We start from the raw sequence: 25,424 nt of genomic DNA on the forward strand, positions 1-25,424 counted from the left end.
TGCAGGGCCATACACTGCAGTGATATGAAAACATGAAAAAACAGTTACACTAGAAAAATGCAGTGGGCACACAGAGCATAATAGTAAAATGAAATAAAATCGTGGTAAAATATAATAAAATCATGATACAGTACCGTAGACTAGAATAAAATCAACATCAACACTCACGATTTGACCATTCCGCATCAGCCTTACCCAGGATCTCCGCTTCTTAAGAGTCAACACTACCTTCTTCCTTTCTCCTGGTGAAGGGGCCATCACCACACACCCTAGGAAGAGGCATGCAAGGAACAGCAAGGCCTGAAGCAGGTAGGTAACAACCACAAAAACCACCGTGTGCACCGCCATAACAACAGTTTGAGAGAAGCTGATTACAACATTGTCGCTGGGTGGAAACTGGGAACGACTGAGAGAGTCTCTAGCAAACGCTGGGTGAACTACCCAGCCAGACAAGGCGGTGCCATGAGGCTATTCCTGTCTGGCCAGGTGCAAAAATGTTCGTGCAGCCATAATTCCCACCTGGATGCATGCATTTTGTCTAGATATTTTGAAAAATGTATGAATAATGGTTTCGAACAACCAGATCACAGTGTCGGGGTAATGGCTTGTCTGGGTAATGGCTGTCCGGATAATCGAGAGATTACCATATAGCAATAATTTTTGCTCTAGTGCAGTGGCATAGTCAGAGAGGTGGCCAAAATGGCACTGACCACCCCTGAAATATGCCTTGGCCACCCCAAATTTCCAGATATTCCTAGGCCACCCCAAATTTTCAAATATTCCTTGGCCACCCCAAATTTCCAGATATTCCTAGGCCACCCCAAATTTTCAAATATTCCTAGGCCACCCTAACTTTACAAATAGTCCTTGGCCACCCCATATTTCTGAGGGATATATCCCCAGTAGTGATGCAACACCAGTACACTACAGTATATACAGTAATACTTGTAATAACCGGATGCCCAATTCCCGAACACCCCAATTTCTGGACATTTTGGGCCTGGGCCTTCGGAACCCCAAACTGGCCAAAAAATGGGGGGGGGGGGAATTTTCCCACTGTAATTTGAAATTGATGTGTGGCGCCAAACAACTGTGTTTATGCATGGCCTCTTCACCCCGTCCTTCCTCCTCCCTCCCCAGTTACCGCCTAACCACCATCATGAGTAGATGCTCATTGCAGTGGATGCCACACGTGCTTGTTTTTGTGTATAAACAGTGAATAAACTGCAATACCCCGCCACTAGTCTGCATGGGAATTTACAGTGTTGTGCAGTGTTAGGAAGTTAGAATTTGGAGTGCAAAGGATTAAGTGTGGAGTGCAAACTGGCAGTTGAAACTGGTGTGGCACAATTAAGAACAGAATGTGCAGTGTCACAGGGTTTTTAAGATTATGTAATATTGAAGGATGATTTCCAATTATACTGAAGAGCAGGGACAATGAATTGTCTTGCTAAAATCAAGCAATGATTACTTTAAGCTGGCTTACTTCGCTCGATTCTCTAAAAACGAGAATTTATAAACTTTCTCAGCAGTACACATCAGAGACTAGTTCCTCACAATTGCTGTTTATTGGTACTGTTAGCCTCTGGAGAAAGTGACTTCACCCCTGACAATAAACAACTAATACTATGAATGATATCAGGTTCTTGCTGATGCGTTAACTCCTAGAAGGCACAACGGATTTTAAGCTTAACACAACAAGACTGGCCCAAGTACCAGTTATGAATAGCAATGCGTTTATGCAAGCTAGGAGCTATAACTAGAATAATCTTAATTATGGAGAAATGAAACACGAGTTTACATTACATTAAGCTCAAAGAAAAAGAACTGTTAAATTTATTGATTACAAAGGAATAAATTTAACGTTACATTTCAAAGTGAATTCAAATAAAGAGATCGCATTCATTCACTCACTCAAAAGCTAAATTCTTAAACCTAGGAAAACAACATGCGGCGCAGCCGGCCGGCATGTGAGGGAACAGCACACTTAACTAAACTCTTTAAGTCTAGGAAAACGAAAAGAAAATACTGGTCAAAGAGTGGACTAATCGGCGACTGGGTGTCGTTACTGAGGAAGAACACTGCACTTGCTGTCTCTTGCCAATCAGCTATGTGGACGGTGGGAACTAGGTGTCGTTGGGGAAGGACACTGCCACACACAACCTACTTCTGTGATGCTCAAATCTTGACTGACTAACTCGTGGGAAAGAAGGGAGCGCTATGGCCGCCTTTCTAATGGCTAGAATGAGTGAAACGCGCCCAAAACAAATCGCTCAGCGGGAGCGCTAATGTCTTGCACGAAGACGATCACTTATGACAGTGAAAAATTTATTTGAAAAGACTCCCGACCGAATGAGCGGTTAACTGAACGATAACTGGGATTCCACTAGAGTTCGTGGTTTCCCACAAAAGCCAATGTCACTAGCCGACTCGTGACATGCAGTGTTAAACAATTATAATTCACAGTGCAAAGAATTAAGTGCAGCACAACACTGGATTACTGTACGTGCTTCAAGAGCATGTTCACCACTGCCAGAGTCTTAGAGGGGCGGCCATAGACGTGCTGTAAATACCCAGTACACTGCTAAATAATCTCCATACTCACTTCTAATTCCTCATTCTCTGATTCTTTTTCATTTATTTCTTGCTTTATGTCCATTATTGGTGTGAATAGGGTCTTAAATAGGTGCTATGCATGTCCAGTAGGGAGTTATTTAGGTGGCTTTCAAAGTTAGGCTGGGTTAGGGTCCATAAATACCAGTTCAGGAGGCAGGGGCCCAATATCTGGACAAAACCAATTCCCGGACATGTCTTTGGCTCTATTACATCGGATATTGGAGAGATTACTTATATATATATATATATATATATATATATAAAATATATATATATACCAGTACTGTATGTACACTGTATGTTATTATGACTAGCTTGCATGATTTAAGGAAAAAAATTCATGCATGCAGTTATGCGTTATTTTATGTAAAAATCCATTTACAGAGTCTTTACTATACATTACAATTATTGTAACTTCTTTTGCAGAAAGGAAGTTGTTGTAAATCAGTAAATTTCACTGCTTATGGAATACAGTATGGCTACATCCTCCTTGTCCTGTAAAAAGTGACAGATTTCAGACAATCTCCTGAAAACAAGTGTCAGACAGCATGTTGAAAGCAGTACGCAGAGTTGGGGAACAATTCCCAGTCCTGCGAGGGATGGCTACATACTCTGTGTTGTGGCCCACGTCCAATCTGGTTCAGCAGTCTTTAGACAAGACACGTGACAAATATGATCTTCTGGAGTCCCTTAGATACTTGGTCCTGGGTACATTTGCCACTGCACCTACTGTTTACGTTTGGGTGCGGCTGGCTGGCAGGATCATTAAGGGAAACCAGCTCAAGCATGCAGTACTGAAGGTGAGTTAAAGTTTAAAACGTGGGTGACTGTGGAACTGGAAGAATATTTTTTCTCATAACTAATTCAGTTAAGTTTGACAAGCATACTTTATTTTTAGTATGGTAGAATTTTTTTTTTTTTTTTTTTTTTTTTTTTTTTTTTTAAATATAAATAAGAGAACATGAAAGTGTTACTTTCAAGTGAGTGTGGCTGATTGAACAGGGTCACATGAAAAAGGTGACGAAGGGATTCCATGCATCCTCATGATTCACCACACTTACTTTGGCATTACAGTAGTTATATTCCAGTGCATAATTGAACAAGTAAATACAGTAAACCTTCACTATTTTGATCTAACTGGGAGAAGCATGGTTAATACACAAGAAAGTTTGATAAATCTGAGGGTGTCCTCCCCCTTCCCCACAGATGGGAATTCAAACACGAGCTGGGCAATACATGACTACAGTATCATGTTCTAGTACTGTAAATGAAAACCATACCATATGTACACTAACTTGGCCCAGAGTTTCACCCTTTTGCAGCTTTTGTTCTATTCTTTATTATCCTTGTCTTAGTCTAGGAGTTTAATCACTTGTAGGAGCTGCCTTGCATGAACCATCTGTCCTACTGCTGTAATCCTCTCTTATTATCTTACCTATGCATCTTGCTCTCATTTTTAATAAATAAAATATTCTTAGTGTCTGTAGCTCCATCTGTGAATAATAAAATAATTCTGTAAACGTACACACAGACAGTGCCAGGATGACACCACCTGGCTACCTCTTAATTTGTGTTACATAACTTATGTAGCAAGTTGCATGCTTTTGGTTCTACTCATATCCACTGATGTACTGTATCTCATTCACCCTTTTAATAGCTAAACAAAATATTCATTGTACCTGTAGCTCCTTTTGTGGGAAAAGAATAAACTACAGTATTTACATAAACGTACATGCAGACATGTGGCCAGACTAATGGTGCCATGCTGTCTCCTTTGTGTTACATGTGTTTCCGGTTCTACTCATATCCATCGACACATCTCACTCTCACTTTTAACGGCTGCCATGCACAGATAATTTCTTGTTTCAGTCCTACTTCAGAAGTCTTGGTTTCTGCTTCCTTTGCCCTTACCTAGCTCCATTTTTTTTTTTTTTTTTTTTTTTTACCTCAACTTATGGTTGTATCATTAAAACTTTCTATCCTTGTCTATATTTTTCTTAGTTTATAGAACTTTTCTCCATGCTTACCACTCCTGTCTCTTGCTATTACAGTACTTCTCTTGTGGTGCACTGTACTTCAATTTGAAGTAATAAATTATTACACCAGTCAGTACTCCTGTAGAGTTTTATAGCACATCTAGATACTGTGCTCATAGTATTTAATAATACTCTCCACAGGCAGGACTAGAGCAGATCTTGTTTGCACCTGTTGGTCAAACCCAGTTCTACTTGGGCATCACACTCCTAGAAGGGAGACCTTGGGATCAGTGTGTGCAGGAGTGGAAAGACAAGCTTATCCCAACATGGAAGGTATTGACTCACTTGCTCTCTGATATTCATTAATTACTGATCTAAGAATTTTGTAATATCATACCATGTAAGACTATCTATCTCTCTATCTATTGCCAGACGCTTCAATCCCGTTCAGGGTGGCCACCACGTCGCCCTGTCCCCCGCCATTTCATTGCCCCACTCCCAACTCACACCCCCCTCTCTCATATACCTCTCCACCCCATCCCTCCATCTCATCCTCGGCCTCCCCCTTCCTCTCCCCCCCTCCACCTCACTCACATAGCCTACACTCTCTTCATCAGTCTTTCACCCTCCATCCTCTCCACATGGCCAAACCACCTCAGTGTATTCCTCCTAACACTTCCAATCACATCCACATGCACACCACAACACTCCTTTACATCCTCATTTGTCAGCCTGTCTCTCGATGTGACTCCACAGGCTCCTCTTAAATAACTCATTTCCACTGCTTTCACTCTTGACTTGTGTCCTTCCAACAACATCCAAGCTTTACTTCATGCGTTAGAGTTGTTATCACAATACTGTCATGTAGTAACTTTTTCACTTCCATGCTCACTTCCCTGTTTCTTATCACTGCTTTCAAGGAACTAGCAACCTTTCTTCCCTGCTGTACCCTTTCAAGCACTTCACCCTCCAAACCTCCATCCTTACTCATCACACTACCCAAGTACTTAAACGTACTCACATTTTCGAATTCCTCACCATCCAACCTCGCTGTACATTCACTGACTTCACCTCTCTCAAAGACCATCACTTTACTCTTCCCTACATTCATCTTTAGATTCCGTTTCTTACACACTCTTCCAAACTCATCCACCAAGCCTTGCAGCTCCCCTTCGTCTTCATTCAACAACACAATATCATCTGCAAACAACAGTACAGGGAGTTTCCAAACACTACCCTCTGTCACCAGGGCCACTCCAACATCCACTACCCTACCTTGTACCTCTTTCAGTACCCCATCCATGTACAGATTGAACAACCATGGAGACATGACACATCCCTGTTTCAACCCAACCTTCAAAGAGAAAAATTCACTCAGTTCACCATCCACACACATTGCAGCCTTAGTACCATCATACATACCCTTCACAGCATTCGACAACTTCCCATCTACTCCATATATTCTTAATACTTCCCACAATCCATGTCAATCGACCCTGTCGTATGCTTTCTCCAAATCCATGAAAGCCGCATACAACTTCTTTCCCTTCTCTAGAAACTTTTCCACTAAAGATCTGAGAATGAATATCTGATCTACACAACCTCTTCCCTTCCTAAAGCCTCCCTCTTCTTCTCCAGCTAATTCCTCTGTTCTTTCTCTAACTCTGTCAATAAGTGTCCTACCATACACTTTTCCTATTATACTAGGAAGACAAATGCCCCTATGATTACCACACACTTCTTTTTCCCCTTTTCCTTTGTACAAGGGAATAATTATACCTGACTTCCAATCCTCCGGGACTCTACCTTCCTCCCAGGCCAATCTGCACATCTTCCACATCCATTCTACTGCTATTTCTCCCCCATGCTTCAGCATTTCACCACACACTCCATGAATTCCTGGGGCTTTCCCCGATTTAACTTTCTTCATTGCTTCCACAACTTCTATCCCACTGATTTCTTCCTGTCTTCTCACCTCCCTCCTTCTCCCAGCCATTCCCCAGCCACTTATACTCGCATTACTTCCATCCTCTATGTTCAACAATTCCTTAAAGTGTTCTCTCCATCTGCTCACTTTTTCTCCCTTCTCCACTAGCAATCTACCATTTTTATCATTCACTCCCCTGCTAACTTCACTTCCACCCTGTCTTACTCTCTTCACCTCTTTCCAGAACATTTTCTTACAGTCCCTCCACTTTACACTCAGATTCCTTCCAAATTCCTCATCCACTCTCTTCTTACTCTCTCTTACTAATCTTTTCACCTCTCTCTTTCTTTCTACATATAACTCTCTCTTCTGCCTCTCAGCTTCTTCCACGCCCCTATTTCTCATCCATTCATTGTACGCTTTCTTCTTTTGTGCCACAGCCGGCCTTTTTCTCCTCTTGTAACATTTCCACTCTCCTTACAAATACTCTTTCTTCCCGTCCTTCCCTTCTTCTATTTCTACATCTTATTTGGATCTTGATTCTGGCCACCACCAAGTAATGGTCAGAAAGTCTACTCCCCATCCTCTATAAGCTCTTGCATTCATTACACATCTTCGCATCCTTTCATCCACACACACATAATCAGTCATTGCCTTCCTTTCATTTAGGTCACCACCCACACTTCTCATCACTTGCCATGTATACCTGTGGATCATTTTGTGCCTGAAGAGGGTATTGGCTATCACCAACCCCCTCCCAGCACAAATGTCCACTAACGCACTGCCATTCTCATCTATCTCAGCAGGCACACCCCACTTACCAACTATTCCATCCACCCTCAAATTCCCTACTTTACCATTCATATTACCGATCCAAAACACTCCCTCATGCCTTCCAAACTTTTCCATGCACACTTCCACATTTGTCCAGAACTCTTCTCTCACTCTGCTTGCACGATCTTGCATTGGCGCATACACACACACAGTCGCCCACATTTGTATTCCAACTTTCAGTCTTATCCACACAATCCTTGACCCAACTGATCCATACTCTTTCATGTTCTTCTTCCATCATTTACTCACAACTATACACACTCTTTCTTTTGCTCTCTCATTCTCACCTACTCCAGCACATATACCCCATCCATACTCCCATTCTCTCACACTCTCACCTCACCATTTAGTTTCGGTTACTCCACATACATCAACTTTCGCACCCTCAAACACCTAGACAATCTCTCTCTCTTTCACCTCATCATTCGCACCTCTTACATTCCATGTTGCGATTACCATGTCCTTTGTCCGGTCCTTGGTCATCATCTTTTGGTCAGTCCTTGTCCGAGGCTTCATGCTCGTCTTTTTGGTTAGTTGTTTTCCGGGGAGAGGCACTAACCCTCCGCCAACCCTTTTAGTCGCCTTGTACGACAAGCAGGGATACTGGGGGAGTATTCTTGAAAAACCTCTGTACCCCCAGGGTAGAGAGATGATAGGTTGAGAACCATTTTACACACTAGGTTCCCCCAAAGCACATATAAACTTAAGAGCAAAAATTTAGGCAGTGAGTGATCCATTGTATTCCTACCCTGTTGCCTTGCTTGAATCTCTCTCTCTCTCTCTCTCTCTCTCATGGATAAAATGATTTAGAGGTTGCTATAGAATAAGAATTATCAGGCTAAAAACAGTGATCTCAAGCAGGAAAGTGTATTTAAGTAACAAAGCGGCAGACAGTTTACCCATGTTATGGTGTGCATCTGCATGGATACCTTTCTGTCATAAAAACAAAGTTACAGAAATAGAGGGAGAAAGAGTTGCATCAAGGAACCAAGAAGTAGATAGGAGTGGTAGGGTACAAGGTCTAATAGAAGGAAACTGGACTTTTTAAATAGTGTACCAACTAGGTGATGTAACATGATTGCGACAGGAGCGCTGTGTAGTGGTGACTTTGAGCCTTAGTCAGACACAAGCCACACCATGCCATGTCACTGTCTTGAAGGTACACACACTTGAGTGAACGTGTATTTAGTGCACTCGGCGCAATTTCTTCTTTCTCTTCTATTGTCTGAAATTGGCAACCTCTTAGGGTGAATTTCTTCTTTGAGTAAAAAAAAAAAAAAAAAAAAAAAAAAAAAGTCCACAGGGGCCAAAATTAGGAGAGTAGGGTAGCTGGGGGATGACACTTTTTTTCCTGCTTTGCCAAAAAGTCATGGATAATGAAAGACATGTGAGCAGGGACATTATCATGGTGCAGCATCCAGATTTTGTTTATCCACACCTTTGGCCTATTATTTCGTTTTACCTCCCTGAGACGTGCAAGTAAAACTCTTTATTCCTGCTGTCAGCTGCTTGGGAACATTGGCGTGCTGCTTGGGATGGCCTTGCAGGGGTAGTGCAAAAACAGCTTATATTACCAAAAGGCAATTGTAGTCAAGTCACCTAATCCTTAGATTTTTTTTTATTTTTTTTTATATATATTTTTTTTACTGTGGGCAAAGGCTTCATGGCCTATTCCCAAATCCCAGTAGTCCTACTATATCTCCACATATCACCACTTCGTCACTAACACCCACCATCCATATTGAATACATGCCAAGGCTGTCTCATACTGGACTGATGTATTGGTATTAGGGGGGGTATTTTTACGACATATTGGAGGGTCATCTGGTAGATCAGAAAAGTCTGCTTTTTATGAAATTCAAATCCTTAAACTGTTCCCTGCCCTAACCGGGATTCAAACCTGGGTCCGTTAGGACTGCGGGCCTCCTCTCTACCAATTTTGTTACCACCACCTAGATGAAAATAGACGTCAGGATGATAATGATTATGATAAATGATATTAGAGTTTTTGAGGTGGAAGGATCGGATATAGCTTTAATTAGAGAGAATTAGTTGAAGTAGAACAGGGAGGTTTTAGAAAAGGAAGTAGTAGTAGTAGTTGTTCCTTAGGCAGTCTGACCGAACAGCCCCGAGTCCCTTAGGAAGGCCATGGCCGAGACCGGGCTATCCCACATAGCTCTCAAAGAGTGTATGTTGTGTTGTTGGCATAGGTGATTGTGTGCAATGTAGTCTTCCATAATGTGCTTAATAGTATGGAGTGCTGTGTTGCATCCTGGACAGGCATCAGCGACGGAGTCATCCAGCCTCTTCTGGTAGCTTAACCCCTACACCGCGGGCTTGTTTACCAATGGCTTGCGTGTCCCGCAGGGTTATTTGGGCTCCGACAGACTCTCAAAAAATATTTGCCAAAAATCAGTTATTAGTCCTAGAATAATAAAATTACATATGCTTATGGCACATACCTTCAGCTTTCTCCTGGAATGATTGTTGAGCCTTCGTCGGTTACCGTAGGACTTGTGGAGACCTCTGAAGTAGGGTAACGAAGTCTCCACTTTACACTTCCCGACAACCCGTAATATGATTACCACAGCCAGATACAAACACTATAAACACTATTCTACAATTTTCAAGTAGTTTGGGATCCATACTCAAAAAAAAAAACACTGTGAAAGCAATGGAAATTACGAGCGCGTCTGAGCGTCGCACTGGCACTAGTTCGCTCTTGGTACTCTGTCATTTATTATTCATAAAACCCCTCACACTTTATATTTCTATTACTATATAACACTTATATATATCTACAGTCTTTATCCATAAGTTTCCTTCAGTAGTATTAGTTTATTGTCACTGTAGGTTTCAATTTCTTTCAGTAAAATACGTAGCATTCACTTTCTCGTCCTGTATACAGTACTGGCATTGAGAGTGAATGTCATTTTCATCTTCACTGTCATAACTCATAGCATTCAGACATGCTAGAGTGAAACTTTCACTTTCATTACTCCTAGGGTATATACTTGTATTCTTATAATACTACTCATTTACATTTCTATTTACGTTCTCTATTTTATTTACGTTATTTACATTTCTATTTTATTTACACTGTGTTATGCACTGTCACTTGAAATAACTTATAAAACTATTTTCCATTGTTCACGTATATTTACATTCATTACTTTCACTTGCTGTTTACACATTATTTACACATTATTTACAATTCCACTTGCACTGTTTTACTCAATAGAAAGATCGTAGTCACTCTTTATCAATTGTCAGCCCTTTACCTCTTTCCACACGAGGTTTAGTAGGGGGTAAAGGTCACAGGGCCCTTTGCATGGGGGTGAAAAAAGGCCTTGAAGTCAGCAAGAAGAAACATACGTACCCTCGCTTCGGAAGATGAGAGCAAACTGATAACGGAGGGCCGGGGTGGAGGCTTGCTTAGGGGTTATTCAGAGTTACCAATATTAGCTCTTGAAACAGCTGTGTCTAGCACTGAAATGATTGGCAGGAAATCTAGACAATACATTATAAATTAGGTAGTTCCAGGTGAATGTAAATAACACTTAGGCTTCTCCCTTCCCTCCTTACATGTATATTTATTACGAAAATAGATTATATGGCATATTTCAAGGGGAAAAAAACAGCGAAAATTAGCAAACGAGTGCACGTGAGGTGTTGTCAGGTGATAATTAGCCAATTCCAGGTGTATGGCACTCTCACTTACCTTATTTCTTTCTTGTATGTATTATTTGGTATAAGAATAGGACATAGGGCTTATTTCAATGGATGAAATCAGTGAAAAATTCCAGAGAAGATTTACTTAGCGTAGCACGGCCGGGCAGGCGAGAGGATAGGGTAATGGAGGGGGGGTAGGGAGGGGAGTCAAGAACGGGGAGAAATGGCTAAATTGTCAACAATGGATGGGAGTACAGATGAGATTAGGAGTGCTGACTAGTGTTGGACATTGGCAGTACTGATAGATGATACAAGCCCCCACTTGGAAGCCCGGGTGAATTCAATATAACACAGAATCACAAAAGCGACGCCCCACGGTATGATCCCTTGCTCCCAAGCATCACGAAAGTGACGCCCCGCGGTTAAGGGGTTAAGAGGGCTGGATGGTGCCCACATCTCAGCCTGGCCAAGTGGACCCTGTCCTCACAAGGAAGATAGGATTCAGAAGGGTGGATGTCAGGAGGCCATGCATGCAGCTGTATGTTGTCTTTAAGCGACTGAATGGAGCGCCGAGTGATCTGAGTGTGGATATGCTTCTGGAAGCTGGTCTGAGGTGGGCGAGGGGGGAGAGATGACAGTATTTGTGTATGGTATTGTGTGCTGGGTGTTGTTTTGATGTCCCTTGGTGTGGGTGGATGTGCTGCCATGTACTGTAATGGATGTTGTGGGTTTGTGGAGGCTGCAGCAAGAAACTGGTTGCCTCTCATGTCTAGGTGATCCTTGACTTTGAGGACTTTGGTTTCTTGATGTAGGTGGTCTGTGGGTGTAGTAGCTGTGCAGCCTGTGATTATTTTAAGGGCCTTGTTCTGTATGGTCTGTAGTGTGTTGTAGTGTGTTTTGGTCAGGTTAAAAGCTGAGGCAGGGCTTGCATAATTCATCACTGAACGTATGTATTGTTTGTATACTGTGGTGGTGGTTTCTTTGTTGTGTCCGAATGTTGTATGGGCAAGTGACCTCAAAGCATTGAGTCTTGGTGTTATTTTATTTTCAATGTTTATGATGTGTTGTTTAAATGACATTGATGTATTGTACTGTATGTTGCACCAAGGATTTCGGGGGGGGGGGGGTAGATCAGATATTCATGCATAGATCTTTAGTGGAAAAGTTTCTTGAGAAGGGACAGAAGTTGTATGTGACCTTCATGGATTTAGAGAAAGCATATGACAGGGTGGAGAGACAAGGATTTTGGAAAATATTAAGAATATATAAAGTAAATGGGAAGTTGTTGAATGCCGTGAAGAGTATATACAAGGGTGTTATGGTTGCAGTGCGTGTGGATAGTGAACAGAGTGAATTTTTCTGTCTGAATGTTGGATTGAAACAGAGATGTGATGTCTCCATGGTTGTTCAGTCTGTTTATGGATTGGGTTATAAAAGAGGTACAAAGTAGGGCAGTGGATGTTGGAGCAGCCTTAATGAGAAAGGACAGCATATGAAAACTTCTTGTACTGCTGTTTGTAGATAATGCTTTATTGTTAAATGAAGGCGATGGTGAACTGCAGTGCTTGGTGAATGGTTTTGGGAGAGTGTGTAAGGAACGGAATCTAAAGGTGAATGTAGGGAAGAGTAAAGATGTGGTCTTCGAGAGAAATAAAGTCATTGAATGTACAGTGAGGTTAGAGGATGAGGAAATGGAAAATGTGAGTGCATTTAAATACTTGGGTAGTGTGATGAGTAAAGATGGAAGTTTGGAGGATGAAAGCTTGAAAGGATACAATAAGGAAGAAAGGTTCCTGGTTCTTTGAAAGCAGTGATAAATAGGAAAGTGAGCATGGAAGTAAAAAAGTCACTGCACGATAGTACTGTGGTACGAATCATAACACATGGAAGTGAAGCATGGATGTTGTTAGAAAGACACAAGTCAAGAGGAGAGCAGTGGAAATGAGCTATTTGAGAGGAGCATGTGAAGTTACATGGAAAGACAGACTGACAAATGAGGAAATGAAGGAGCATTGTGGTGTGGATGTGGATGTGATAGAAAGCATTAGGAAAAATACACTGAGGTGGTAGGAAAAATACACTGAGGTGGTTTGGCCATGTGGAGAGGATGAAGAACGAGAGACTAACGAGGAGAGTATGTGTAAGGTGGAGGGGAGGAGAGGGAGGGGGAGGCCGAGGATGACATAGAGAGATGTAGTTGAGAGGTATATGAGAGAGGGGTGTGTGAGCAGGGGGAAGGGCAGTGAAATTGCGGGGAACAGGGCGACACGGAGGCAATTTGTTTTTGGCCACCTCGTTTAAGGTGTCTGGAAATAGAGATATACTCTGCTAGGAACTCTCCAAAACTGAAAAATGTGCATTCTTCTGGCAGAAGCAGAAATTAACTGCAGAAAGATGTCGCCAGATTCAAGGGGCTAATAGTTCCTTAATATTGCATGCCACTAAACTGAAAAAAGTCTTAGGATAGACCTTCCAAACTGTAAGGATTAGATATAACCTTTAGTATCCTGAGCACTGCAAGACCTCACAAGTTCAATATAATTGTCTGGAGATTTAGATAAACTCTAAACCAGTGTAGAGATATAAAGGCACTGGTTTAGAGGTATAAATTCATGCTGCAAAGTGTGTGTGTCATAATGTTTGTAGGCTATTAGTTCTTAAAGAAAAAAAAAAAGTAGCCCTAATTCATCTTTGTACTGTACCTGTAATTTGCCTAAGTAATCTTAATTTCCCAGGTGGCTGTGTGCTTCTGGCCATTGGTGCAAACAGTCAACTTCGCCTATGTGGCAGAAAGGAACCGTGTGGTAGTTGTTTCCTTTGCCTCATTCCTGTGGACCATCTTCTTATCCTATATGCATCATCTGGACCAAACATCTCTCCCCTCATTCCTTCGCAAGACAGTCAAAGCAAGCAAGGGAGGAATGATTGTAGAAGAGAACTTGGAACAGGAGGAAGGAATAGTAAAAGCTGAGGAAACATCATCCAGTATTATTTTCAACAAGAAATGTGAGTGTAATGGTAATGAAGTTTTATGACAGTGGAAGTAGTAATGCATATTGAACATTGGTAGTAAATAATATATGCAGGTGGGATGAATATAGCTTCCAAACAGTTACAACACAAGGAGGTTACAGAAATAGGTTGTAGAAACTGCATAGTCTCACAGTCTTCTTAATATGATATTAGGAGATAATGAAGCTTATTTGTGCAAACTCAGTCCCTAAGAATGAAACAAGTTATGCAGCCGTTTCCTTAACATGAACTTGGTATTTACTATACAGGTACACCACTGATTTTATAGTACCCTTGGTTCCAGAGTGGTTCCACACAGTGTAGTGGTATTCTGTTTTTATGGTAGTTCTACATTGATTGGCAACCCAAATGATTTCCCGTAAACCAGGAAATCATTTATGGTGCTGGGTGGTAACTTTATAACTACCCAACCTGTGTTCCCTACGTGACAGGAAGTGGGTTGGCGAAGGGTTAGTGCCCCTTCCCGGGAAACAACTACAGTAACTAAAAATACGAATGAGAAGTCTCAGACCAGGACAGACCAACAAGTGACAACTACGGACCAAACAGAGGACATGGTACGGATTGCGACATGGAATGGAAGGAGTGCAAATTATGAGGTGTAAGAGAGAGAGATTGTCCAGATGTTTTAGGGTGCAAAAGTAGATGTACTGTATGTGGATTAACTGAAACTAAATGGAGAGGTGAGTGTAAGAGAATGGGAGTATGGATGGAGTATATGTGTGGGAGTGGGTAAGAATGAGAGGGCAAAAGAAGGAGTGTGTATTATTATGTGCAAGAGATGGAAGGAGAGTATAAGAGAGTATGGATCAGTTGGCCCGAGAATTGTGTGGGTGAGATTGAAAGTTGGACTACAAATGTGAGCAGTTGTGTGTTTGTGTATGTGCCAGTGCAAGATCATGTAAGCAGAGTGAAAGAAGAGTTCTGGACAAATGTGGAAGCATGCATAGAAAAGATTGAAAGGAATGAGAGAGTTGATTGGAAATATGAATGGAAAAGTAGGGAATGTGAAGGTGGATGGAGTAGTGGGTGAATGGTGTGTGCATGCAGAAGTGGATGAGAAAGGCAGTGCTATAGTGGACATTTGTGCCGGGAGGGGGTAACCCTTGCGTAGGTTGCAGCATAACTGTATATGCATACATACATACATAGACATATTATGTATATACATAGCTTTGATAGAAAAATGTTCACCATCTGACTGTTGGGCATTGTTTTGGAAGGAAGTGAGGCATTGCCTCATACACAGGGAGCTGATGCAAATGTTGCATCCCTGGTAAATTTTAATGTATATATGTGCTCCCCCCTAAGAACACTGATAGGTTAACAGTGTCCATAAGTCACCTGTGAGTGAAATTTGATGGAAGGGGTTGCTGCAACACTGGCATCTGTTCTTTTTATTGAAATATGTCATCATTCTCATTTATCTCCCCAATTGGTAGCATGAAAGACCTAACCTAGGAATAGATTATTGTCAGCCTTCATTTCCCATGACCATTAGGATTCATGGGCACTCACTAGAATAAAATTTGCAAAACTTGTGTAACCCACCACTAATCTAACCCCTATGGGTTTGCAGAGCCCCAGCAGAGCTGTAATTTAACGACAGTATTTGATGCCCCGCAAAGCACTTTGCAGTGCTCTACAAACACCATCAGATGCCAGCATCTACTCATTTAAAGCATACATTGGGATGGTTTAACAACAAAGGTACAGTATATTGTTCACATAAGCTATCTATCTATATATTGCCAGACGCCTTAATCCCATAAGGGATGGCCACAGACAAATCGCCTCCATGTTGCCCTGTCCCCTGCCATTTCACTGCCCGGCTCCACCCCCCTCTCTCATATACCTCTCCACTCAATCCCTCCATCTCATCCTTGGCCTCCACCTCACTCACATACACTCTTCTCGTCAATCTCTCACTCTCCATCCTCTCCACATGGCCAAACCACCTCATTATGTTTCTCCTAACGCTTTCTATCACATCCACATCCACACCACATCCTCATTTGTCAGTCTGTCTCTCCATGTGACTCCACATTCTCCTGTCAAATAACTCATTTCCACTGCTCTCATTCTTGACTTTTGTCCCTCCAACAAGGTCCAAGCTTCACTTCCATAAGTTGGAATTGGTATCACAGTACTGTCATGTAGTAACTTTTTAACTTCCATGCTCACTTCCCTGTTTCTTATCACTGCTTTCAGGGAGCCGGCAACCTTTCTTCCTTGTTGTACCCTTTCAAGCACCTCACTCTCCAAACTTCCATCCTTACTCATCACACTACCTAAATACTTAAATGCACTCACATTTGCCATTTTCTCCTCATCCAGCCTCACTGTACATTCACTGACTTTGCCTCTCTCGAAGACCATAACTTTACTCTTCCCAACATTCACCTTTAGATTCCATTTCTTACACACTGTCCCAAACTCGTCCACCAAGTCTTGCAGCTTCTCATCATCTTCAATTAACAACACAGTATCATCAGCAAACAACAGTACAGGGACTTTCCAAACACCACCCTCTCTCATTAGGGTCACTCCAACATCCACTGTCCTACACTTTTATACCCTCATCCATATACAGATTGAACAGCCATGGAGATACCATGACACATCCCTGTTTCAATCCAACCTTCAGGTAGAAAAATTCACTCAGTTCACTATCCACACGCACTGCAGCTTTAGCACCCTCATACATACTCATCACAGCATTCAGCAACTTCCCATCTACTCAATATATTCTTAATACTTTCCACAATCCTTGTCTATCCACTCTATCCTATGATTTCTCCAAATCCATGAAGGCTGCATACAACTTCTTTCCCTTCTCTAGAAACTTTTCCACTAAAGATCTGAGAATGATTATCTGGTCTACACACCCTCTTCCCATCTTAAAACCTCCCTGTTCTTCTCCAACTAATTCCTCTGTTATTTCCCTAACTCTGTCAATAAGTATCCTACTTAGTCATAAAATGTATAGCAGTTGTGTAAGTATTTCCCCCATTGTGGTGGGCCAGAACATCATTGGACATTAATTTATTTATTGATCATCAGTAAACAAAATCACATGTTGAGTAACAATCAGATAGTATACTTTTCATACTGATCATCAGTAGATATAATCATTTGATAGTAACTGACAAATGAATTGTATTTACCACATGTGACTTTAATTCATACTTCTCAGGGACAAGAAGGAAGCAGCAGATCAGTTGATGGATGCTTTCAGTGTGGCATTTTTGTCTCTTAATGAGTTCAGTCCAGTGAGTACAGCAAACTATATTCTAGCTTTCATTCAGCTATATCTTGGGTGTAATTCACTGATGCAGTTATTTTTAGTGCAGCATAACCACTCCAGTTGGATTGAGCCGGTGAAGGTTTATATCCAAGGGGTGGTTGGGGTTTATTGCTCACGTAATGCCACTCAGGGATGAGTGAGGCTGGTCTCTCTCATCTTAAATGTCAGGACCAACTTGCCTAGCCCTGGGCTCCTACACTCCTTATGGGGCAATGTAGGATTGGATGATGAATGATGAAAAACTTACATTCTTATGTGAATATTTGCCTGTCTCAAGAATATATATGCAGCTTTACTGCTATGATTATTATGGGTTGAAGGATGGTTGGCTCAGAATAGACAAAACTTGACTCCGACACCTTAAAAATATCATAATTAAACTTACGATGTATAACTACTGGTATATGTGCATGTGTGTGTAGTCCTCCTGTGGTTTTATTGAGAGTTTTGTCTCAAAAACAACTAAATGTACACTCTTGCCACATTGTGCCAACTTGTGTAGGTAATTGAACTTTCCTGTTATGTATGTTTAATCATATAATGTATTGTATTAGTATATTTATGTTAAATCATGAGCAGCATTCCTTATATTTACTGACTGTCATCTCTTATCATTTTTGTGTTTAGTATGGGTTTTAGAATAAAGACCCTTATTTCCTGGCAGAGGAGAGGTATAGTGCTCAATTAGCTAATAGGTCTATACCTAGTTTGTGGTAGGTGGGGGCGCTCATCATCCACTCTCTCAATGTTGTGCTGCTTTCGGGTGTCTGGCCTTTCCTGTCCTCCCTCCTTTCCTTCCATCCTCTTCTGTCTTTCTTTACTTCTTTCTTTCCTCATCCTTCTGCGTGTGGGTGACTTTACACTCCCTCTTTTGTCTTTCCTTCATTCTTTCCTGTTCCTTCTGCCCATGGGTGACTCTACACTGAGTGACAAGCCGAATGGTTTCCTGTACACCAGGAAACCGTTTACAATGCTGGGTGGTAACCAGATAACCAAATTATGGCGCCTGGTGGTTTAGTGGGTAATTGTGGCACTCCAATCAGATTGAGCCAGTGAAGGTTTATGTCCAAGTGGTCATTGGGGTTATTGCTCACTCATTGCCACTCAGGGATGAGTTAGGCTGGTCACTGTCATCTTAAATGTCAAGACCAACTTACCTAGCCCTGGGCTCCTATGCTCCTCATGGGGCAACGTAGGATTGGGTGATAGATAGATAGTCTGTACCTGGTCTGAAAGGTAGTTCCGGGATAGTATCTGACCAAGCAGAACAAACCTAGCAAAGCACTAAGGTGAAGAACCCAGTTTGGGGAGAGTGTCAGTAAGTGTAAAGGAGGGATTGGTAGGCGAGGAGGGCAGTAGGTAGCACTACACTCCTCCTTTGCCAGCAGATAAGGGGTTTTGTTCAAAAACCTGCCAATTCACTGGTCTCAGGTGTAGTGCTTAATAGCTAAGGATACCTGATTGCTGGAAGAAATTTTATAGCTTTTGTGAGGCAGAGAATATATGATCACTGAAGGTCCCTGGAAGGGGCATCCCCACCTTGGTGGAAGGGAAGGCAACTGTAAATCCTCATACTGCAAATATGGATATGAAGTTGGTTGGCAATAAAGCAGGTAACAACTGGATCCATGCTAAGAGGAGGCTTCAATAGAAATATGAGCAAACAGGAAGCTGTTGAAACAGGCAAGCAGAATAAGCCTGAACTTGTCAGGTGATGGCCAGACTGAAGAGTATTATCTGAAAGGTTGACCAAAACACTGTTAAATGTCATGTTAATATGTAATGCATACAAGTTAAATAGATAACATGAAGCTAGGGCATGTGAGTTGTTTACGTTCAAGTCAGGCCAAGCAGTGACTAGACTAAAAACAAAAAATGCATTACCTGGGCATAGAAATAAATGCTAGGAGTGAAGAGAACAGCCTGTAGCAAGACTGACAAGTACTGTAGTTGCCTGATTAAGTTAAAGAAGTAGTGGGGAAATTTAAATGAGCATTATGAAGCTTTGTTTTGTTTCGTTTTTGAAGGCTCTAGCATGTTTGCATGCTTCAGCCTTGATCGCCTAAATGGTGGCTCTCCATGTTGCTTAATCCCTGGCAGCCTCCCTATTCAGTCCCCTATCCCTGAGATCACACTCTATGGCCTCGCCCCAGGTCTTTTTCAGTCTTCCTCTTGCAACCCCACTCTCCATGTTCTCACTTCTCACTTTCTACACTTAATTGTCATCCCCATCCTATCCACATACCCAGGCCACCTCAGTCCACTCCTCTTCATCACAACACCAGCACACTTCAGTCCCATCCTTTCTTTCAACTCTCCCATTGCAAACCTAGCTCCCCCAGTCCTCACATTCAAGGATGCACTGCACATCCACCTAATAATTGTCGTTTCTGTACACTTGAGCCTACAAATATCCTCTTCCTTTATTGCCAAGGTCTCTACCATGCAGCATTACATTCCTAACACATGCCGCATTCAGAGATTCTTTAGCATGGAGGGAGAGCCCTCTGAATGTCAGGAGAAGCAACAGTAGGATTAAACCTTGTCCAAAGAAAAAGTGTTAAGCAGAGGCATAAATGCATGAAAACAGATCTGCCAAACTTATCCACAGATGTAGTGGTAGGCATACTGTAACATTGTGATGTATGACTGTTCTAAAACCTTACTGAAAAGTAACCTAAGCACTGGACCAAAATGAGGAGCATCGAAACACGTCGAAAACTAAATACAGAATCTGTGCTGATCTCTTTGCTTGCCCTCAGAGGCAGATGCTTTAGAATACAAGAATATTCTAGAGTGTAGTAAAACAGGTCTAAAAACCAATATAAAGCCATAGAAAACACATCCAGAGCCGAAAGTCCAGACCCACAAGGAGGCCAAGGGAAAGAGGAAAATGCTGGGAGATGCAAAAAACAGGCATCATCATATGGCAAGAAAAAACATGTGTACTATGTAGGTGAGTGCAGTATTAGTCACAGCTTACCGGCTAAGAATGATGGTGTTTACAGTGAAACAAAAGTGCATTGCCAGGAGTTGTACATCAACAAGGCCAGCTACAAATGCCAGTAAGGGGCTGGAGTATCAAACCCACTTTAGTGCTTAGCTGGCCATATTTCTTCCAACTTGGTTTGTTCTGCTTGGTCAAATGTTACCTTGGAACTACAGCATGCCTTCATGTTATTAACAAACCTTGATGGACTGGATATCGGATTTAACAGTCACTGCAGTGGCCACTGAACTTCTGTTGGCTATATCGAACAACATCCGTTAAATGGGGAGCAGTGGGTCATAATACATGTGCTTCCTATCTCTTTTACTTCACCCTGGCCTGAAATTGCCCTCTTCCTATTGTGATTGCTGAGTTTTAATAACAGACTATAGTAATACTGTACTTGTCATGAAGAAGTACCATGACAAGGATGTGAAATAAGCTGCAAAAGGGCAAAATTTTGGGCCAGGTTAGTGTAAAATGGGTATAGTTTTCATTTTTAGTACTAGAATATGCAGCTCTGGTCATTTATTTTCAAAAGAACTTGAAATCCCACCTCAGGAGGACCATCGGATATAGTATACTATCAGCTTTATCGGATCAGGCTTCCCCCCAGTTAGTTCATTATTGCGAGGATCCTTTGTAATTACATAACTGGATGAAGCTATTGATATCAAGCAGTTCTTTAAGTGGGTGATAGAGAAACCAAATGGATATCATACATATCTTTCCTTAAATTACCTTCCAGGTGTTCCATTATAATATAGATTTACTACAGTAATTGTATTTTTTAAATACACTAGCTTTTGTGGAATAAAAGACTTCAAATAGTGATTAATTACAATTCAGTCCTTTATTTCCATTGTAAAATGTACTAACCTCATGGTAAATAGGAATGTAGCCCATAGATTGGAGAAAGACTAAGTTTAATTAGTGCTTTTGAAATTTTTACAGAGGAAATTTGGGAAGCTGATAGTGATAACTGTTATTTATATGTGACATTAAAAAGAAAATTGTCCAAGCTACCTGTTGGTGGTACACCAGTGGTGCTGGAGCTGTATGGTTCCTAGTATCAGTGTTAGTTGCCATCAGCAGGTGAAAAGGCCTACACATATGTGCATGGTCAAGGCCCTCAGAAGTGTACATGTGTAGGTACAATATACCATGACTGTACAAGAAATTACAGCTGTAGAACCGTACAAATAGCATCAGTGTACTTATCAGTATGGGGTAAAATGGGGTAATTTCATCGTGAACATGGTTTTTGCTAAATGCAAACTGCCACATGGGGAGTATTTGTTGCATTATCTATACATTCAGCCCTTCGGCTAAAGATCCCTATAATCGTTTTTTGTATTAAAAAAAAAAAAAGGCCCACACCACAGATTTTATTTTAAAAGTGTCTTGCTGCAAAAGTACCCCACCTGACATGGTAAATTTCGCCGCAACCTATTTGTTATAATTGTTATAATGTTTATTGTTATTATTGTTATAATACCACACTACATATCATATGCAATTGGTTATAGCTAGGCTAAGGTAGCCTAGGATACCGTACAGTGGGGCCTATGCTTTGTATTGGGCGAACTCTACGTCGATGGCATCCATCATTGTTTCACCTATTGTTTCACAGTTGGCACAAGTGTATGTCAGGGTACTGTATTGTTCTTTGTGTGTGTGTGTGTGTGTGTGTGTGTGTGTGTGTGTGTGTGTGTGTGAACAATGCAAGCAGCTCTGAACTGCATTTAATGTGAAACATGTAAATAATGAGTAACTAGATTTTTTTTTTTTTTTTTTTTTTTTTTTTTTTTTTAATGCAATAAATGCAGAAAATTTTCAGCAAACAAATTAATTTCTCCAACGCCATTTTTTTTGCACAATGGATCAAAACTTCACATGACCTTGTTAGGTCGGCATTCCTCTAAAACAAAAGCCCAACAGAAGCCGAATCCATACAATAGTTTGAAATGGAATTACTGGCATTGCAGTGAAATTACCCCGTTTTACCCTACTGGAATTGCTAAAGTGAAAATCAACTGAAGAATTAGCTTTGTAATATACAGTACTCAGTGTGCTTTTCCAGTACCAGGTGTGTTTGTGTGTGTGTGTTTATGTGTGTGTAGTATATATATCAACATGATTGCATGAATCGGCCTTGGTCACCTAATGGCAGCTCTCCACGCGGCTTCATTTCTGGCAGCCCCCTTATTCAGTCCCCTGACCCCGAGTCACACTCTATAACCTCATCTCCGGTCTTTTTCGGTCTGCCTTTCGTAACCCCACCTGACTTCCATAACCCCATCCCTGACATTCACACTTCTCACCTTCTGCACCCAGTTGTCATCCTCCATCCTCTCAGCATGCTTAAACCATCTCAAGTTACTCCACTTCGTCACGACAGTAATACACTCTAGTCCCATCCTTCCTCTTAACTCATAATCCTGTCCCCCCTCCCCCCAAGGCCTCACATTCAAGGAAGCACTACCCATCTATCTAATCATTGTCATATCTGTATGTTTGAGCCTATGAATATCCTCTCGCTGTACTGCTTAGGTCTCATTGCCATACAGGATTACATTCCTAACACGTGCCACATACAATGATCCCTTAGCATGGAGGGAGAGCCCTCTCAGTGTTAGGAGAGGCAATAGCTCCCAGAACTTCCTCCAACCACTCCTTACCTTAGCCACAGAGCTAGCTCCAGCCCCACCTCCATCACACAACATGTCCCTCAGATAACAACTCCTCCACACACTCCACGAGACTCTTCAGTAGGATCAGTCCTTTCACACCAGACTTTCTGTACATGCTTACCCTGACACATCACACACATAAAATCAGCATCATCTCGCAGTCATCTCACCACATCTACAGTATTACAGGTCAACACTGATTTTATTCCCAGTGATACTAGAGCAATGTTAGGGTAACTTTGGGGCGCTGATTCCGAGTATGGCATTGGTTTTGCCAGGTTTGCTCTGATTTTTGAGATAATGGATGCCACCTCATTTAAGCATGTAGCTCGCTCAGCCCTAAGAGCCCTGTCATTTTCATTTATATATATTTGTTGCTGAATTGATTTTTAGGTATTTGGTCATCTAACTGATTTTAGATTTCATCCATCCATCCATCCATCATCCAGTCCTACATTGCCCCATGAGGAGCGTAGGAGCCTGGGGCCAGGCAGTTGGTCCTGACATTTAAGATGAGAGTGACCAGCCTTACTCATCCCTGAGTGGCATTACATGAGCAATAAACCCCAACCATCCCTTGGATATAAACCTTCACCGGCTCAATCCGACTGGAGTGCAATAATTACCCACTAAACCACCAGGTGCCAAAATTTGGTTATACAGTTACCACCCAGCGTAGTAAATGGTTTCCTGGTGTACAGGAAACCATTTGGCATGTCACTCACTGTAGTCACCCACAGACAGAAGGAAGAGGAAAGAATGAAGGAAGAAAGATGGAAGAGGGAGTGTAAAGTCACCTGCAGGCAGTAGGACGAGGAGAGACTGAAGGAAAAAAAGCCAGGAAAGGATGGAAGGAAAGAGGGGTGGAGGAGAGAATTTAAAGTAATTAATTTTACATTCATTTTTATCATAAAGTTTCAGAACCTTGTTGAAAAACATAAAAAATGCAAAAACTTAATGGTCAGGCGTAGTCTACCCTCAGATCACATGGAAACTGTCTCGAATCATACAAAAGTAGACACATGAAATACCCAATGGTGTTGTTTTAAGTACAGTAACATAAAGTAAGTTAATTTAGGTGATCACAATTAATGCATAGAAAAACATTGTCTGTATGATTTTCTTTTGTGTCGGCCATCAGGACAATCACGTTAGAGGTTGCAGCAGTAGTCTGTCTTCATGTGTCTGTTCCATCTGCCTTGATACCTTTCTTCCATCACCTATTTATCCTGATGGAATGTATCCCCGTGCTCCTTACTAAAATCACCAAGTTTCTGTGGAAATCTTTGCAAGTGGCTATGGAGAAAGTGCACCCAAATTTTTTAAGTTATTGAGCATCTTTTGAACTAATTCTTCATAGTTGTCTGCTTTGTGGTGGTTACCCAAGCAGCTCTTGACAATTGAGACTTAATTGCACCATGCCAAAGCTTCAGCATCATTCATAAATTTTGTGAAATTCGAATTTTTGAAGAGTTTATAAATCTGGGGACCATTAGATACATGCTGTTAATTTTTCAGTATTCAGTAGTTGATCTATATCGAGCTTAGTATGACCAGTATATGTATTGACCCCCCAATTTCTCTCTCTCTCACACACACACACACACACACACACACACACACACACACACACACCAATGCTTACACGGGTGTTTGAATGTCATCCTTGAGAAAGATGGTGTTTAGCTTGGTTGGCATCATGTTCCTGACGTAGGTAGTGAAACCTCTCTGTCTGATATAGGTGTGGCCGATACATGATCTCCTGAAGCTATCAACAATGAATTGGTCTGTCTATCTATCTCTCCATCTATAGCCCAACTCCCTAATCCCGCAAAGGGTGGCCGCAGACAAAACGCCTCCAAGTCGCTCTGTCACCCACCATTTGACTACCCTCCCCCCAACTCACCCCCCCCTCCCTCATATACCTCTCAACTCCATCCCTCCACCTCATCCTCGGTCTACCTCTCCCTCTCCCTCCCTCCACATCACCTACATACACCCTCTTAGTCAGTCTTTCATTCTCCATTCTCTTCACATGTCCAAACCACCGCAGTGTATTTCTCCTAATCTTCTCAACCACATCCACATCCACCCCACATCGTTCCTTCACTTCTTCATTCGTCAACCTGTCCCTCCACGTTACTCCACATGCTCCTCTCAAGTAACTCATTTCCACTGCTCTCACTCTTGACTTGTTCCCCTCTTGCAAGGTCCATGCCTCGCTTCCATACGTCAGGGTAGGGATCACAATACTATCATGCAGTGGCTTCTTAACTTCCATACTCACCTCCCTATTTCTCCTCACTGCTTTCAGTGTACCAACAACCTTCCTTCCCTGCTGTACCCTTTCACGCACTTCATCCCCCAAAGTTCCATC

At 41.8% G+C, this 25,424-nt stretch overlaps 1 protein-coding gene across 1 annotated transcript in view; it reads left to right on the forward strand.

Annotated features, from left to right (window-relative positions):
- Window positions 1–3,164: 3,164 nt before the first annotated feature.
- The window catches only part of LOC145393999 (PXMP2/4 family protein 4-like), a 28,541-nt gene continuing 6,281 nt past the window's right edge, over window positions 3,165–25,424 (forward strand). The window contains exons 1-3 of the mRNA XM_080267971.1: window positions 3,165–3,416; window positions 4,794–4,925; window positions 13,761–14,043. Coding sequence (XP_080124097.1) covers window positions 3,165–3,416; window positions 4,794–4,925; window positions 13,761–14,043 — 667 coding nt within the window. The remainder of the gene's footprint in view (window positions 3,417–4,793; window positions 4,926–13,760; window positions 14,044–25,424) is intronic.

The sequence above is a fragment of the Coenobita brevimanus genome, chromosome 26 (genome assembly GCF_032717465.1).
Source record: "Coenobita brevimanus isolate Jiangsu-jjx chromosome 26, ASM3271746v2, whole genome shotgun sequence".
Classification (NCBI taxonomy): domain Eukaryota; kingdom Metazoa; phylum Arthropoda; class Malacostraca; order Decapoda; family Coenobitidae; genus Coenobita; species Coenobita brevimanus.